Below are 17,798 nucleotides of genomic sequence, written 5' to 3'. Positions count from 1 at the left end.
GCACCTTGATTTCCGAATGACATGCAGAATTTGCTTTCATCCGAAAAAAGTACTGAGCAACAGTCCAGTGCTGCTTCTCTGTAGCCCAGGTCAGGCGCTTCTGCTGCTGTTTCTTGTTCAAAAGTGGCTTGACCTGGGGAATGCGGCACCTGTAGCCCATTTCCTGCACACGCCTGTGCACGGTGGCTCTGGATATTTCTACTCCAGACTCAGTCCACTGCTACCGCAGGTCCCCCGAGGTCTGGAATCGGCCCTTCTCCACAATCTTCCTCAGGGTCCGGTCACCTCTTCTCATTGTGCAGCGTTTTCTGCCACACTTTTTCCTTCCCACAGAGGTGCCTTGATACAGCACTCTGGGAACAGCCTATTCGTTCAGAAATTTCTTTCTGTGTCTTACCCTCTTGCTTGAGGGTGTCAATATTGGCCTTCTGGACAGCAGTCAGGTCGGCAGTCTTACCCATGATTGGGGTTTTGAGTGATGAACCAGGCTGGGAGTTTTAAAGGCCTCAGGAATCTTTTGCAGGTGTTTAGAGTTAACTCGTTGATTCAGATGATAAGGTTCATAGCTCGTTTAGAGACCCTTTTAATGATATGCTAATTTTGTGAGATAGGAATTTTGGGTTTTCATGAGCTGTATGCCAAAATCATCCGTATTAAGACAATAAAAGACCTGAAATATTTCAGTTAGTGTGCGATGAATCTAAAATATATGAATGTTAAATTTTCATCATTACATTATGGAAAATAATGAACTTTATCACAATATGCTAATATTTTTAGAAGGACCTGTAGTTACAGTACAGACCAAAAGTTTGGACACACCTTCTCATTCAAAGAGTTTTCTTTATTTTCATGACTATGAATATTGTAGCTTCACACTGAAGGCATCAACACTTTGAATTAACACATGTGGAATTATATACTGAACAAAAAAGTGTGAAACAACTGAAAATATGTCTTATATTCTAGGTTCTTCAAAGTAGCCACCTTTTGCTTTGATTACTGCTCCGCACACTCTTGGCATTCTGTTGATGAGCTTCAAGAGGTAGTCACCTGAAATGGTTTTCCAACTGTCTTGGAGGAGTTCCCAGAGATGCTTAGCACTTGTTGGCCCTTTTGCCTTCACTCTGCGGTCCAGCTTACCCAAACCATCTTGATTGGGTTCAGGTCCGGTGACTGTGGAGGCCAGGTCATCTGGCGCAGCACCCCATCACTCTCCGTCTTGGTCAAATAGCCCTTACACAGCCTGGAGGTGTGTTTGGGGTCATTGTCCTGTTGAAAAATAAATGATGGTCCAACTAAACGCAAACCGGATGGAATAGCATGCCGCTGCAAGATGCTGTAGTTGCCATGCTGGTTCAGTACACCTTCAATTTTGAATAAATCCCCAACAGTGTCACCAGCAAAGCACACCCACACCATCACACCTCCTCCTCCATGCTTCACGGTGGGAACCAGGCATGTAGAGTCCATCTGTTCACCTCTTTTGCGCCGCACAAAGACACGGTGGTTGGAAGCAAAGATCTCAAACTTGGACTCATCAGACCAAACCACAGATTTCCACTGGTATAATGTCCATTCCTTATGTTCTTTAGTCCAAACAAGTCTCTTCTGCTTGTTGCCTGTCCTCAGCAGTGGTTTCCTAGCAGCTATTTTACCATGAAGGCCTGATTCACACAGTCTCCTCTTAATAGTTGTTCTAGAGATGTGTCTGCTGCTAGAACTCTGTGTGGCATTGACCTGTTCTGAGGATGGTGACTCGGATGAACTTATCATCCGCAGCAGAGGTGACTCTTGGTCTTCCTTTCCTGGGGTGGTCCTCATGTGAGCCAGTTTTTTTGGAGCGCTTGATGGTTTTTGCGACTGCACTTGGAGACACTTTCAAAGTTTTCCCAAGTGTTCGGACTGACTGACCTTCATTTCTTAAAGTAATGATGACCACTCGTTTTTCTTTACTTAGCTGCTTTTTTCTTGCCATAATACAAATTCTAACAGTCTATTCAGTAGGACTATCAGCTGTGTACTGTGTCCACCTCCTACACAACACAACTGATGGTCCCAACCCCATTTATAAGGCTTGAAATCCCACTTATTAAACCTGACAGGGCACACCTGTGAAGTGAAAACCATTTCAGGTGACTACCTCTTGAAGCTCATCAACAGAATGCCAAGAGTGTGCGGAGCAGTAATCAAAGCAAAAGGTGGCTACTTTGAAGAACCAAGAATATAAGACATATTTTCAGTTGTTTCACACTTTTTTGTTCAGTAAATAATTCCACATGTGTTAATTCATAGTTTTGATGCCTTCAGTGTGAAGCTACAATATTCATAGTCATGAAAATAAAGAAAACTCTTTGAATGGGAAGGTGTGTCCAAACTTTTGGTCTGTACTGTACATGTCTACCTTTTAAAGCAAGATACCCTAATGTATGTTTCCACCCACTTACAACGTTATGGTCCAACAATGTACCTGCAGTGTGTAATAGAAAATGCTGGCCAAGGATAATAGATTAGTGAATAATATTCAGAGGTGCATGTGTATAAGATATTTCAACCTCGAAAGACTCACAAAGAGAAGACAGGGATGCAATTAGAAAAGTTTATTAGTGACTGTTTATTTCTTTGGCGCTCGGACCCCAGTGGAAGACGTGAATGCTGAGAATGACATGGGCTTGAATGAACATCTTAGGGTTAGATTTAAAGATGTCTTCCCCCCTGGGATCCGATCCTGGTGGTTGAGTGGAGGCCTGAGTAGATTTGGAAAGAGTTTAGAAGCCAAGTGGAGGAGATGGGGTTGAGGAGGGTCAAAGTTCAGCTGCAGAACAGAGGGTTCCACTTTTACAGTGGAGCCTTGAAGGATGATTGGCTGGGGAGAAATGCAGACTTGACGCTGATTGGAGGAGCAGAGCCACATGGAGGAGAAATTAGACAAAGCTGGAGGTGATGGTGAGTTTTCCATGTTGAATTTTTGTTAAACTCCATTTCAGTGCTAAGTTAGTATTACATCATAAACACCTTTACATGTTTAATTTATTTCAATATAAGTTAACTTTTAGACTGGATGAAATGATAAACATTTAATTATGATCTATTTTGTTGAGGGGTTAATCAATCAAATAATTTTTCAAACAATAGTGTAGGCACTGAAGTAATATTTAGAAAAAAATATGCACTCCTTTGTTAGACTTAATTGTAGTGTTTAAGGAGACCCTAAAGCCTGTTGTAAGCTACAAACTCTTGTTTAGGTCCTAAACACATGTTGTTGATAGCTAGGATACAGCAACATACAAAAACAGGCTATGTGTGAACTCTGGCATCAAACGCTTACCTTTCAGGTTATAAGAGAAATGTGAAAGTATAAAATAGAATAAAATGAATGGGCAACTACAGAGCTAGACAAATGGGTTAGCACAGTATGTTAAGCCTAAAGCTGGAGCTTTCAATGTCACAACTGCAGGTCTCTCAGCCTGGGCAAATCACCATGGTAACTCAGGCTGCACACCAGTTTAGAGAGGTTACCCTCAGATTTTTGGAATCTAAATTTGCTGTAAAAAGTAGCTGCCCTTTCACTTGTTCACACTAAGGCACCATATTGCCATCCTACTGCGTGATTTCAAATAACATGTGGGCGTTGCAGAATCAGAAGTGCTACCATAATGTTAAAAACGGTTACGTTCCATCATGTAGATCTCATCCAAAATGGTATTGCGTTAGCAGTGCCATATATGCTTCCTTTGTAATTTCTATGTAGACTTCTTATTTAAATAAAATAACAGATTAAAAGTTAAATCTTCACATTATCATGTGCAATAGAATCAGGTCTACCAGTCCCTAGTCTTTCAGCTGGAAGATCAGAACTCTATCACCAAGTCATAATTTAATTATAGCTTCAATGGTTAGGCAATATTGTATGGACATAAAAATATATTATATGTTATTATGATAATTTATTCTTAGCAATGACTTGCTCATATTCAAATCATATCAAACATGGATTCCATAAAATGTTTTGTATTTTAAGACATTACAAAGTAATGTAATAGAAAAAACACGGACACACAGGAGATACACTGCAGCAGTGTGCATGTACAAAGCTATAAGCAGGAATAAGAACATCCACATTTTGTAGTTCAGTATTGCAAATGCCACAATTCTGATGTAAAGCTGACTAAAAGCTTAGTTTGTGATCATGTTATCAATTTTCAGGGAAGTGCATAAGTGTTGAGCACAGACATGTTTAAATGAGCATCTTTATGAGTGGCAATAAGCTTTTAGAAGAACTGAAGTATTTTTTAAATGAGAAACCTAAATTAAAAGCATCCCTCCGTGGCACAATTAAAAGGCACTTTATTTGGGAGTGAAAGCTCACAAATTCTGTTTAAAATGAATCAACCTTTTTAAAAAACAAAACAAAAAAACACTGATCTTATTGTGCACTAATAGAGAAATGTCTAGTAATACAAAAATGTAAACTTAATTTGTCACTTTTCAGTTGAAATTTCAGACCAATCACCCTTATATAGACTAGAGGAGGACAAATTGTGAAGCACAGCTGTAATGTCAATTTGGCCATACTGAAATGCAAGTTTTCAGCAAACAGATTAGGAGAGAATTAAACTTCACGTAAATAAACTAGAAAAAGGCCAGGTTGTAAATACAATGTGAGAACATGATTGATACGGTAATTGGCACGTATCGTTATCCATTTTCTTTTTAACTTTGTTTAATTAAAAGAAAGTATTCAATGGTTACTAGTTCATGTTGGAGCTGTATATTTAGTTCAAAATTATTCAGTGGTGAACTACAAACCTGAAAGAGATGTGTGTGTGAACTGAACTTAGAACTAGTTTTCCTTGAAGGTGGACTTGTGAAACACTAAGAGGCATGCACCAATTTAAAACTGTGCAGTTGTCCTTGAACCGTCACCTTAACGTGGTGGAGGGGTTTGAGTGCTCAAATGATCCTAGAGGCTATGTTGTCTGGGGCCTAAATGCCCCTGGTAGGATCTCCCATGGCAAACAGGTTCTAGGTGATGGGTCAGACAAAGAATGGTTCAAGAACCCCTCATGAAAAACACAATATCGAGGCACGTGACGTCGCCCGGTACGGCGGAGCCGGGGTCCCACCCTGGAGCCAGGCCTGGGGTCGGGACTCGTCGGAGAGCGCCTGGTGGCCGGGTTGCTCCTCGCGGGACCCGGCCGGGCCAAGCCCGAACGAGAGACGCGAGGCCATCCCCCAGTGGGCCCACCACCTGCAGGGGGAACCGTGAGGGACCGGTGCAAAGAGGATTGGGTGGCGGACGAAGGTGGAGACCTCAACGGCCCGATCCCCGGATGCTTAGGCTGGCTGTAGGGACGTGGAATGTCACCTCGCTGGGGGGGAAGGAGCCTGAGCTTGTGCGGGAGGTCGAGAGATATCGACTAGAAATAGTCGGGCTCGCCTCCACGCACAGCGTGGGCTCTGGAACCCATCTCCTTGAGAGGGGTTGGACTCTCTTCTACTCTGGAGTGGCCCACGGGGAGAGGCGGCGGGCTGGTGTGGGTTTGCTTGTTGCCCCCCAGCTCAGCCGTCTCGTGTTGGGGTTTACCCCAGTGGATGAGAGGGTTGTATCCCTGCGCCTTCGGGTTGGGGAGAGGTCTCTGACTATCATTTCAGCCTACGGGCCGAGTGGTAGTGCAGAGTACCCTGCCTTCTTGGCATCCCTGTCGGGGGTGCTGGATAGTGCCCCTCCCGGGGACTCCATTATTCTGCTGGGGGACTTCAACGCCCACGTGGGGAACGACAGTGACACCTGGAGAGGCGTGATCGGGAGGAATGGCCTCCCCGATCTGAATCCGAGTGGTGTTTTGTTATTGGACTTCTGTGCTAGTCACGGATTGTCCATAACGAACACCATGTTCAAACATAAGGGTGTCCATCAGTGCACTTGGCACCAGGACACCCTAGGCAGGAGGTCGATGATCGACTTTGTTGTCGTATCATCAGACCTTCGGCCGCATGTTTTGGATACTCGGGTGAAGAGAGGGGCCGAGCTGTCCACTGATAATCACCTGGTGGTGAGTTGGATCCGCTGGAGGAGGAGAAAGCCGGACAGACTCGGCAGGCCCAAGCGCATAGTGAGGGTCTGCTGGGAACGCCTGGCGGAGCCCTCGGCCAGGGATGTATTCAACTCCCACCTCCGGGAGAGCTTCGACCAGATCCCGGGGGATGTTGGAGACATAGAGTCCGAGTGGACCATGTTCTCTGCATCTATTGTCGATGCTGCTGCCCATAGCTGCGGCCGTAAGGTCTGCGGTGCCTGTCGTGGCGGCAATCCCAGAACCCGGTGGTGGACACCGGCAGTAAGGGATGCAGTTAAGCTGAAGAAGGAGTCCTATCGGCTGTGGTTGGCTTGTGGGACTCCTGAGGCGGCTGACGGGTACCGTGAGGCCAAGCGTGCTGCGGCCCGGGCTGTGGCAGAGGCAAAAACTCGGGCCTGGGAAGAGTTCGGTGAGGCCATGGAGAAGGACTACCGGTTGGCCTCGAAGCGATTCTGGCAAACCGTCCGGCGCCTCAGGAGGGGGAAGCAGTGTTTTGCCAACACTGTTTATAGTGGGGGCGGGAGACTGCTGACCTCGACTGAGGACATTATCGGGCGGTGGAAGGAGTACTTCGAGGATCTCCTCAATCCTGCCATCACGCATTCCGTGGTGGAAACAGAGGCTGGGGACTCGGGGTTGGACTCTTTCATCACCCAGGCTGAAGTCACCGAGGTGGTTAAAAAGCTCCGCGGTGGCAAGGCTTCGGGGGTGGATGAGATCCGCCCTGAGTACCTCAAGTGTCTGGATGTTGTAGGGCTGTCATGGTTGACACGCCTCTTCAACATTGCGTGGCGGTCGCGGACAGTGCCTCTGGACTGGCAGACTGGGGTGGTGGTCCCCCTTTATAAGAAGGGGGACCGGAGGGTGTGTTCCAACTACAGGGGGATCACACTCCTCAGCCTCCCTGGTAAGGCCTACGCCAGGGTATTGGAGAGGAGAGTCCGACTGATAGTCGAATCTCGGCTTCAGGAGGAACAGTGTGGTTTTCGTCCCAGCCGTGGAACACTGGACCAGCTCTATACCCTCTACAGGGTGCTCGAGGGTTCATGGGAGTTTGCCCAACCGGTTCACATGTGTTTTGTGGACCTGGAGAAGGCATTCGACTGTGTCCCTCGTGATGACCTGTGGGGGGTGCTCCAGGAGTATGGAATCGGGGGCCCTTTATTAGGGGCCATCCGGTCCCTGTACGAGCGGAGCAGGAGTTTGGTCCGCATTGCCGGCACTAAGTCGGACCTGTTCCCAGTGCATGTTGGACTCCGGCAGGGCTGCCCTTTGTCGCCGGTCCTGTTCATAACTTTTATGGACAGGATTTCTAGACGCAGCCAAGGGCCGGAGGGGGTCTGGTTTGGGGACCAGTGGATTTCGTCTCTTCTTTTTGCGGGTGACGTGGTCCTGCTGGCCCCCTCTAGCCAAGACCTACAGCATGCGCTGTGGCGGTTCGCAGCCGAGTGTGAAGCGGCTGGGATGAGGATCAGCTCCTCCAAGTCCGAGGCCATGGTACTCGACCGGAAAATGGTGGCTTGTCCTCTTCAGGTTGGAGGGGAGTTCCTGCCTCAAGTGGAGGAGTTTAAGTATCTCGGGGTCTTGTTCACGAGTGAGGGAAGAATGGAGCGGGAGATCGACAGACGGATCGGTGCAGCTGCCACAGTAATGGGGGCGCTGTGCCGGTCCATTGTGGTGAAGAGAGAGCTGAGCCGAAAAGCAAAGCTCTCAATTTACCGGTCGGTCTACGTTCCTACCCTCACCTATGGGCATGAACTTTGGGTCATGACCGAAAGAACGAGATCACGGATACATGCGGCTGAAATGAGCTTCCTCCGTAGGGTGGCCGGGCACTCCCTTAGAGATAGGGTGAGGAGCTCGGCCATCCGGAAGGAGCTCGGAGTAGAGCCGCTGCTCCTCCACATTGAGAGGAGCCAGTTCAGGTGGCTCGGGCATCTATACCGGATGCCTCCTGGACGCCTTCCTCGGGAGGTGTTCCAGGCACGTCCCACCGGGAGGAGGCCCAGGACACGGCCCAGGACACGCTGGAGGGACTATGTCTCTCGGCTGGCCTGGGAACGCCTTGGGCTCCCCCTGGAGGAGCTGGAGGAGGTGTCTGGAGAGAGGGACGTCTGGGCGTCTCTGCTGAGTCTGCTGCCCCCGCGACCCGGTCCTGGATAAGCGGAAGACGACGAACGAACGAACAGTTGTGCTTGTATTTAGGATGTAATTCTTTCACAACTTATTTAAGTGTTTTACCTGTGGTATAACAGTATAATTATTTTACCAGCAGAGCCTATTTTGTGGGGAAGACAGCAATGAGTGGAGAATATCTTGCGTGCTATCAGAAACAACTCATAACATTGACATCACAGTTTCTGTGCAACATAAACTCATACTCCTATGATACACTTTGATCTCTCTGTTCATGCCAGAAAAACTGAAGCACAATTGCTTAAGATCCTGACTGCTGGAAATGTATTTACTGATTTATTGAGTTTTGTTTGTTTTTGATTTTATGTTTAATACCATTATAAAGGTAAAAAATATGTTAGCTCTTTTTTGGGTTCACCAGAGGATGTATGTTCTTCTCCTCTAACATTTCATAAAAGATTTACTGATATGTATTTCACATGATGCTTTTTTAATTTTTTTAGCACATGCCTTACTAATTTAAAAATCATCCAATATGTAAAACCATAGCATTCACTACCAATTAAATCCAGTAACTAAGTGCATATTAGAGAAAAACAATTTATTATTTAGTGAGGTCAGAGCATATTTCTGTTGCACATCCAGTTTCTAAACTGTCACTGCAACAGCAGATACAGTCAGAAAAGAAATATGCAGAGGAAGCAAACAGTGCTGCAGATTGGTGTTGCAATGTTAATCTTATTATCTGCATTCTGTGACATTAATCTGTTGTTTACCACAATAAAGTGAATGCACAATAAAGCCTGGTGAAGAAAACTTTTCTACAGTAAACCTAGAGATGGCAGCAAGAAAGGCAAACTCAGCTTATTCAGTTCATGTGGTCTGATAACAACTGACACAGTGATGAATGAACTAACCCCGAAGTTATTAAACAGTAAAAGATGCAGAGTGATATTTAGATCATAAGCATATCTTTGTATGCAGAGCATGCTGTGAGCTTATGAATGCACACATGAAAGAGCAAGAAGAGTATTAAAAAATACTTCATCTTCCATGTCCTCTCTTGGTTCAGTTATCTCATGCTTACTGAGAATGCAAACATCCTCAAGTCTCACATTAAAATATGACAAAGTTCACATAATGTGAGGTTTGCAAGGAGACTAGCAGATATATTGTAATCGACTAGAATAAAACAAGACTTTCAGCAGAAAAACATAATGGAGAGTGCAATAAAATACATGCCTGAAAATGGCATTGCTGATGCATATTTGTACAGATTACTGCAGATTACAGCTTTTCCTCTACCTCACATCGCAAACTGTATTGACCAGGTAGGTTCTGTTTAAATTGTGAGTACAATTGATTTGCTGCAAAGGCAAGGCAAGTTTATTTGTGTAATAAATTTTTGCAAAAAGAAGATTCAAAGTACTTTACGTTATGAAAATATAAGAAAACAAAATACAACAGATACTGAAAGGATACTGGGAAGTTTCACTGGGAAGTTCCACTGACCCAAAGAGAAAAAGAGATATCTGCTTTCATTACACCTTTTGGTTTGCACTAATATACTGTCATGAGCTTTGGATTGTGGAATGTTCCTGCCACAATTTCAACGTCCCATGAATAGGGTGGTGTCTGATAAGGATGGTCTGGCTGTGTAACTGGATGATATTGTGGTCTACAGCAACACCTGAGAAGACCATGTTGATAGTATCAATAAACTGTTTTCCAATCTAAGAGATTCACATTTTACAATTAACTTGGCCAGTTGTGAGTTTGCCAAGGCAACTGTCACCTACATAGGGAAGGTAGTTAGGCAAGGATGTGTGCGGTCAACAACCAAAAGGGAAAGCTACTACTGCAGTTTCTGTCCATACTTTTAACTGTGGCAAGTCCTCTGACCAACCTTCTAGAAGCAAATGTTACATTTGTTTGGTCAACTTCTTTTCAACAGGCTTTCTAAAACAATGAAACAGCTCTATCTCAGTTCAAACATGGACAATCTATTTGCACTGCAGGTGGATGCAAATGATGTTGGCACAGGTGCTGCGCTGCTGCAGCATGATGGAAATGGCGTTCAATATCCTGTGAGATTATTTACCAGAACCTGTACTGGTTAAACTATTTTATGATTGAAAAAGAAGCACTGGCTCTTGTATGGGCACTATAACATTTTACAATTTAATTTTGCCACATAAAGGAGTCTGACCAGCTGGCAGATGGCTTGTCAAGACCCCCTTGCTTCTACCCTGGATTTACACTGCTTGTGTTCCGCAGCGGCTCCGCCTGCGCCATGTATTTTACCACCACTGGCTCCTTTCCTGATTTACATTGGAAGCCCGCTAATCCACTCTGCTGTGAAGCTCAGAGCTGCTCCAAGAAGCACAGCGGGAAATATGAGATTGCCAGTAAAAAATGAAGGAACAAAATAATAATTTTTTTTTGGTTGCTGGACTATAGGTTAAGAATTAAAGGTTGGCTAAGTAAAAGGAAGTTGGTAAGTATGGCAATGTGGTATATTGAGTGCAAACAACTTTAAAATGGACCTGGTATTAATTTTGGTGTTAACTGGATTCCTAGTGAAAATTAAGACGGAGCTGCTCCGTTGTTATGTTAATTAATGAGAACGGTTCCACATTCTCCGTGACTACTCCGAGCGTCACAGTTGACGGACCCAAACTTCATTATTCTCCGTCAAATATAACTTTTACCTTAATGCGTAATGTTTCAGCACGACGTACTCGATGTACCATATTATGAGCAAGTCAACAAGTCATTGCATTAACCTTGGATTGTAATAGTTTTTGTAAGCAATGATGAAAAAATCCTGCTGATAGAGAACGGGAAAGCCCGTATCTGTGGCCTTTGACCAAATAAAAAAAGTTCAGCCTATGCTTTAAATCAAGTGGACTTTATTTAAAAGTGTACCATAGTTATTTTCTTTGATATTGTTTGGAGGCTAATGTCCACAAAGTGCAGTTAAAAGCCTTCAGCTGTTTCAAAATGCTGCAGCAAGAGTTCTGAAGAAAATTAAAAAGAGAGATCATATTTCCCCTACTTTAGCTTCCCTTCATTGGCTCCCTGTTAAATCCAGAATAAACTTTCAAATTCTCCTCCTCACATATAAAGCCCTTAATGATCTAGCTCCATCATACATCAGATATCTGATTCTTCCATACGTTCCAAACAGAGCACTTCGTTCTCACACTGCAGGTTTACTGATGGTTCCTAGAGTCTCTAGAAGTAGAATGGGAGGCAGATCTTTTAGTTATCAGGCTCCTCTCCTGTGGAAAAAGCTCCCGGTTTTAGTCCGTGAGGCAGACACCCTGTCTACTTTTAAGGCTAGGCTTAAAACTTTCCTTTTTGATAAAGCTTATACTTAGAGTGGCTTAGGTTATCCTGAGCTATCTTCCTTATTTTTTACCTCCGTCTTCTTCCCTCCCAGTTGGATGGAGTAAGGGGGAGTCAGGTTTAGCCTAAACCAGCTCAGTTATGGTTGAGGTGCAAACACACCCTCTCTTTTCCAATGGTTATGGTCAATCTGACAGAGAGAGGTATACCAATCGTTGTGGTTTTTAGTATAACAATGGCCATCAGTGGGCTCTAGATGGACAAACTGTCTACTTTTAAGGCTAGGCTTAAAACTTTCCTTTTTGATAAAGCTTATAGTTAGAGTGGCTTAGGTTATCCTGAGCTATCTCTGTAGTTATGCTGCTATAGGCTTAGGCTGCTGGAGGAGATAATGACCACTTTCACCCTCTTCGCTGCATTCTCACACTATTCTCCAATTTTGCATTATTTGCTGTTATTTCAGCTTTTAACTATGTTCTCTCTCTTTTCTCTTCCTAGAAGCTACACCTGGCCTGACTCTGTGTCTACCTGTGACACCTTTCTGGAGAGGGGAATCGTCCGAGCTTCTGCTGGCAACAACTTAATGCTCACCCTCTACCGATGATCCACATGGTCCTGTCTTTTAGTGTTTAACCCTTTCTCTCTCCTAGACATGGCAATTGACTGAGCTTAACTGTAACAAACTCTATGTGCTCTCTTTCAGACTCTAACCTTGAAACCTGGCTCAGAGTTTATCTGTTCTTTCTTTCTAGGTTAAACGACTAAAGGAGCTACATCTATTAACATTTACTTTTCCTTCCCATAGAAAGTACTCCTTGATCAGTGCTTCTTTGTTCTCTTTGTGTCCCTGCTCTGTTCTCTCAAACTCCCAGTCGGTCGTGGCAGATGGCCGCTCACACTGAGCCTGGTTCTGCTGGAGGTTTCTTCCTGTTAAAAGGGAGTTTTTCCTCTCCACTGTCGCTACATGCATGCTCAGTATGAGGGATTGCTGCAAAGTCAACGCCAGTGACTGTCCACTGTCTCTAAATGCTCATCCGGGAGGAGGGAATGCTGCAAGTCACTGACTGGATGCAATCTGCTGGGTTTCCTTAGACAGAAAAACTTTTTATCCAATTTGAATAAATAACTGAATCTGACTGCACTGTTCAATGGTTGGAATGTATGCACCTGACTTTTGTGAAGTGCCTTGAAACGACATGTGTTGTGAATTGACGCTATATTAATACACTGAATTGAATTGAATTCACATTAGCACTAAATTATATTGAAATAAAAGTCTGTTTAAAAAACAGATTAAGATCTGTCACTTCAACAGATAGATTAGAGCCCCTAAGCAGTATATTTGAAAAAATGACTAAATATTTAATAAATTTAGCCAATCAGTATGTTTCTACTCTCTTCTCTTTTTCACTGATTATAAAATTTAGTCAGATACATTTTTAAAATTTATGTTGTTTCAAGAAGAGAAAAAAACTTGGTAACTGCAGCTGCACACAGTTTTCTTGGCAAATGTATTCAGTAATGAATTGATTGCCTCATTAAAGGCGTTGTCTCTAATTTCTAGCTAGAACATTACGAGGTCTTAAATGCATACATTTTTAATGGTCCATTAATTAAAAGCAGCAAGATAGTAGCTTTAGTTTATTGGTCTGTGTGTATGTTGCAGCCTTTGAATGTGTCTAACCAAGTAAAGTTTGCCATCATTGTTTTTTTCATAAGGTGTATACTACATATAATAATTAGAATGCTTGCTCTTTAGTTAAAAGTACTACTTCCAATGCATGGGCATGGTCAGTTAGTTACTCTCTAACAAGAGAGAATGTGACATCAATCTGGAATCTGTTGTGTTTTGATTTTCATAAAAACAGTGTTTAATACGATGCCAGAAAATCAGCCTACTTAAATTAATTGATATATCATTAAAAATATAAAAACAATTATTTGCTCGGTGAAAGCAGGAGCACTTATATGCTAAATCTGCTGAGTGTAGGGTTAATGATAAAATATTCCATGACCTCATGATTCTGTTAGTGAAGGAGCTAATTCAGACCAGCGTACATGTGTTAAAAATACAACTTTTAAGTTTGTCCAAGTAAAACAAAAACTAATTTTGAAGCAGATTCATCAAAAAGATGTAATCATGAGTGAGATAAGATACAACAATGGGTGTAATTTAAAGCTGCTATAATCTAATTGTGTCATTGTCTTCAACAGAAGCCTGGTTGACAGCAGGCTTTTACCTTGATGGCAGTGGAGGCGATCTGGATGTGGTGCAGCTTGTGCAAGGTGCTCTCTCGGTCGATGAAGTAGGAGGCAGCCAGCTGGTGCAGAGCTTCCAGCGTCACAGCTGTGCCATTGGATTCACTCGCTTCAGACGTCCGACTCAACTTCCTCTTGTCCACAAAGATCATTAAGGACTCTTCCCCTACAGGCGCAGACACACAGTGACACATACACTAGCGTCTGTATTCATGATTCATGCTCCTGTGAGCACATCATATTTTAATATAGATGAACTAACCTGTCTGCATCAAGCGGATTATCATATAAACACAAAAATGTAGGAGTGAAAGGGCAGCTGAAAACCCAGATATGTTTTTATTTAAACCTAAATATAATGTAATAAGTGCTGTTAAAATACATAAATCAAGATGCTTCATAGAACACGTCTTTCAATAAAATGAGCAAAAACTCTCAGGGGATAGTGCACTGACAGATTGTGTAAGGAGTGAAGGATCGATGAGAAAATCTGTTCTAATGGGATTAGGTTTTATGTGCAAAGTGGTTTTCATTTGCAGAGACACCAGACTATTGGTGATTGTTGCAGGTTAACACGTCCACAGGAAAACAGTTCTTCTCATAAAAAAAAAAAAAAAAGTAACATGTATGCATTTTAGGGTAAGTTAATGAAAGATGATTTTACTCATGCGTTTGCAGATTGTTATTTTCTCCTTTTTAACATGTATTTTGTTATAGATGCATCTATTATATATGCATATTTCATTGCAAATACCAATTTGAGTTTTCTTTGAAGTCTGACCTGACATTGCCAATGTTGACGGTTTCTGATTATACAACACATAAAATGGTCTTATGTGCTCCAGGTTCTTTAAAAGAAGTAGTAATATTAGATTCAACTCGAAATGAAGGAATTTAAATAATTGTCCCTATTTATGCAAAATAGGAGAAGTGGCAAACATTTGTTTTGTTTTTAATAAACACCAAAAAGGGCATCAAAATTGAGGCTGTTGTTTGATGCATGTATAGGACGAACATTCTGGGACATCTTAGTTTAAAAGTGCTTAAAAATAGGAAAAAATATATATTTCAGTGTTTGACATGCCTATTATCGACCAGAGCTGTTGAAGGGAAACATATTTGGAAATCTGGCTGATTGATTGATTGATTGCGTCATTAATTTTGAAGTATGAGCCAGACCAAAATGCAGACAGGGCCATAGAAGCAGCATGTTAAGTTAAAATGCTTAAAAATAAAAACACAAAAGGTTACAATCAGTTACAAGGAGAACAGAGTGTGGGCATGGACAGAGAACTGGGTAGAACAATGCGTAAACAACAGGCATAGTAATGGATGGATCCAGCAGAAAACAATGAGAACCAGAGAGCTTAAATACAGAGACAGGAGTGGAGAAATGAAACCTGCTAGTTTAATTGGTCTCTCTAAATTGCCATTAGCTGTGATTGGGTGTGTGCATGGTTGTTTGTCCTGTCCAGAAAATATTAAAAATATTAATTGTAATGTTATTGCTCCTGTTAATTTCAAAAGTACTTTTATGTAACCATGAAGTATTTATAGTAAAGTACTTTTGAAAATGTTGGTTGTTGCTTTATATGAAACTTTTTTTGCTCCTTAAAGACACTGTGGAGTTGTGTACTCAGTCTGCTATTTTATTTATTTATTTTTTTTCTAGGAACTAGATTATCCTCTTTGTGAAGCAAAAACATAACTGCACACTGGAGCCTGTAGCTTCATGCTGTTCCACTGATCTACAAGTGGTGGTACTACGCCAGAAAATGAAGCAAGAAAAGCAGCAAAGGAGGACTGGGAGCTGGCAGTTACAGATGACAATGCTGGATTTGAAACACTTGATCTATTTTCTTCTCCGGATGTCAGAAAGTGTTTTTTTGTCAAAGCTGCTGGGTGCTGTGACACACCAGCTGATGTCATATAACTGTAAATGCACAAACAAACACCATGGTAGCATAAAGGAATGTTTAGGGAAATCAAATAATGGTAAATCGAAAAGGTTCCCACAAGTTATATTGAGAAAAGACTAAATGTTTGATTCTTTCCTTTGGGCCTGCATCCTGAAAATTAGGCAACAAATTGGTTACCTTGGCTACCCTGCTACAATACGTTCTCCAGTGTATTCGGCCAGTGATTATAGTTTTATAATTGACATAAACTTCCAATAAATGTTTGTTGATTACTGAATCAATAAATAGACATACACAATTTGTATCATCAAAATTAACAGCAATTTCAATCTAAATTTTGTGGAAATTGGAATGCCTTTGGCTTTCATGCTTTGGTTTAACATACAGATCAGTAGTTCCATTTGAAATTTCCTAGAGCACGTAAACTAGCCGCTTTACATTTTATACGCTTCTAAATCATGCAACTATGTTAGAAAAATGGTTAAATACTTCTACATTTCACAGAACAGGGTTCTTGCTATTTAGTTTTATATTTGCAAGTGTTAAACCTCTCTCTGTGTCACTCATATCTCGCTTCATGTTTATTCTTAAAATTAACTTTACATACACTCCTGTTATCCAGCTCAGTTTAATCATACGACCCAGTCATTAAAGTGCACTGCCTTCTGCTCTCTCCACATCACCGGCCAAACGGATGATTGAGGGGGATCCTTATACTTATACTAGTTCACATAGCAAATGGTTTTACATACCACAGTGCTATGAAATTCTTTAATTTTTTTAAATGTTTTAAAAAGAAAATAATTAATCAAAATATATGTAGCTCTGATAATTTGCCCATAAATAACTGAGAACTTTGTCCATACTGGACAAGAAAAACTGCAACAAGGTTCATAACTAATAGAAGGATGTGACTTGTATTGTCACATTCTGGGTTTGGATCGGACCAAAGTGCAGACAAGAGCTTGGCAGCAGCATGTTTGTAAGAATCTTCAAGTTTAATTCCAAAGGTTTTCAAAACAAAGCAAACCACTGCAGGTACGAGACAATAAGTTGAAGTTCAAAACTTACGCAGGAGACTCTGCAGGGAACATAGAAACAATTAGGCATAGTCGAGGGTAGAGAACGGGAGGAACCAGCGAAGAAAAATATACAGAACAATATCTGCTGCTTTGAAGGTCCCAATGAGCACAGTGGCCTCCATCAATCATAAGTGGAAGATTATAACCACCAGGACTTTTCCTGGAGCTGGTGGCTGTCTTAACTGAGCAATCGGGGAAGAAGGGCTTTAGTCCGGGTGGCGACGAAGAACCCCACGGTCACTTTGTCAGAGCTCTAGCATTCCTCGGTGGAGAGAGGAGAACCTTCTAGAATGACAAACATCTCTGCAGCAATCCACCAATCAGGTCTGTATGATATAGTGGCCAGATAAAAGCCACTCCTTAATAAAAGGCATGTGGCAGCCCACCTAGAGTTTGCCCAAAGGTACCTGAGGGAGTCTCAGACAATGAGAAACTAAATTCTTTAGTCTGATGAGATAAAGACTGAATTATTTAATGTTAATGCCAGGAGTCATGTTTGGAAAAAACTAGGCACCACCCATTACCAGGCCAATAACATCCCTACAGTGAAGCATGGTGTCTGCAGCGTCATGTTATGGGGATGTTATTTCCACGAAACATATGAGGAGAGGATATTTGAATGTGTATGTGTGGTTTCCTATAAAACAACAAACATAACTTAGGTTATAATAATAACATATCCAGAAATTAGCTCAACCAATTACTGTCAACAGACTGGTATAAACAGCATAAAACAACTAAAGTTGGTAAATTAAAGATTACAATATCCCTCCTCCTCATTACATCATAAACAGAGCATTAAACTATACACAGACAGATATCTCAAATGTGTCAAGCCACTGTCAATGTTAATGTTGCACTTCCTGTAACAGAAACGGCATGGCGCTCTTATTGTGAAATGCCATGCAAGCTATTTCCGGTTAGTGTTAACAGTAGCTTTGCACAACGGCCGATAAAAGGTCAGCTTAAAC

The 17,798-nt window shown here is 42.3% G+C and overlaps 1 protein-coding gene across 1 annotated transcript in view; it reads right to left on the bottom strand.

Moving 5' to 3' along the window:
• Positions 1–17,798, bottom strand: part of brinp3a.1 (bone morphogenetic protein/retinoic acid inducible neural-specific 3a, tandem duplicate 1) — a 113,268-nt gene that overhangs the window by 43,149 nt on the left and 52,321 nt on the right. The window contains exon 4 of the mRNA XM_047375760.1: positions 13,808–13,992. Within this exon, the coding sequence (XP_047231716.1) occupies positions 13,808–13,992 (185 nt within the window). The remainder of the gene's footprint in view (positions 1–13,807; positions 13,993–17,798) is intronic.

This window comes from Girardinichthys multiradiatus, chromosome 9, assembly GCF_021462225.1.
Source record: "Girardinichthys multiradiatus isolate DD_20200921_A chromosome 9, DD_fGirMul_XY1, whole genome shotgun sequence".
Classification (NCBI taxonomy): domain Eukaryota; kingdom Metazoa; phylum Chordata; class Actinopteri; order Cyprinodontiformes; family Goodeidae; genus Girardinichthys; species Girardinichthys multiradiatus.
This window is presented reverse-complemented; position numbering and strand designations above follow the sequence as displayed.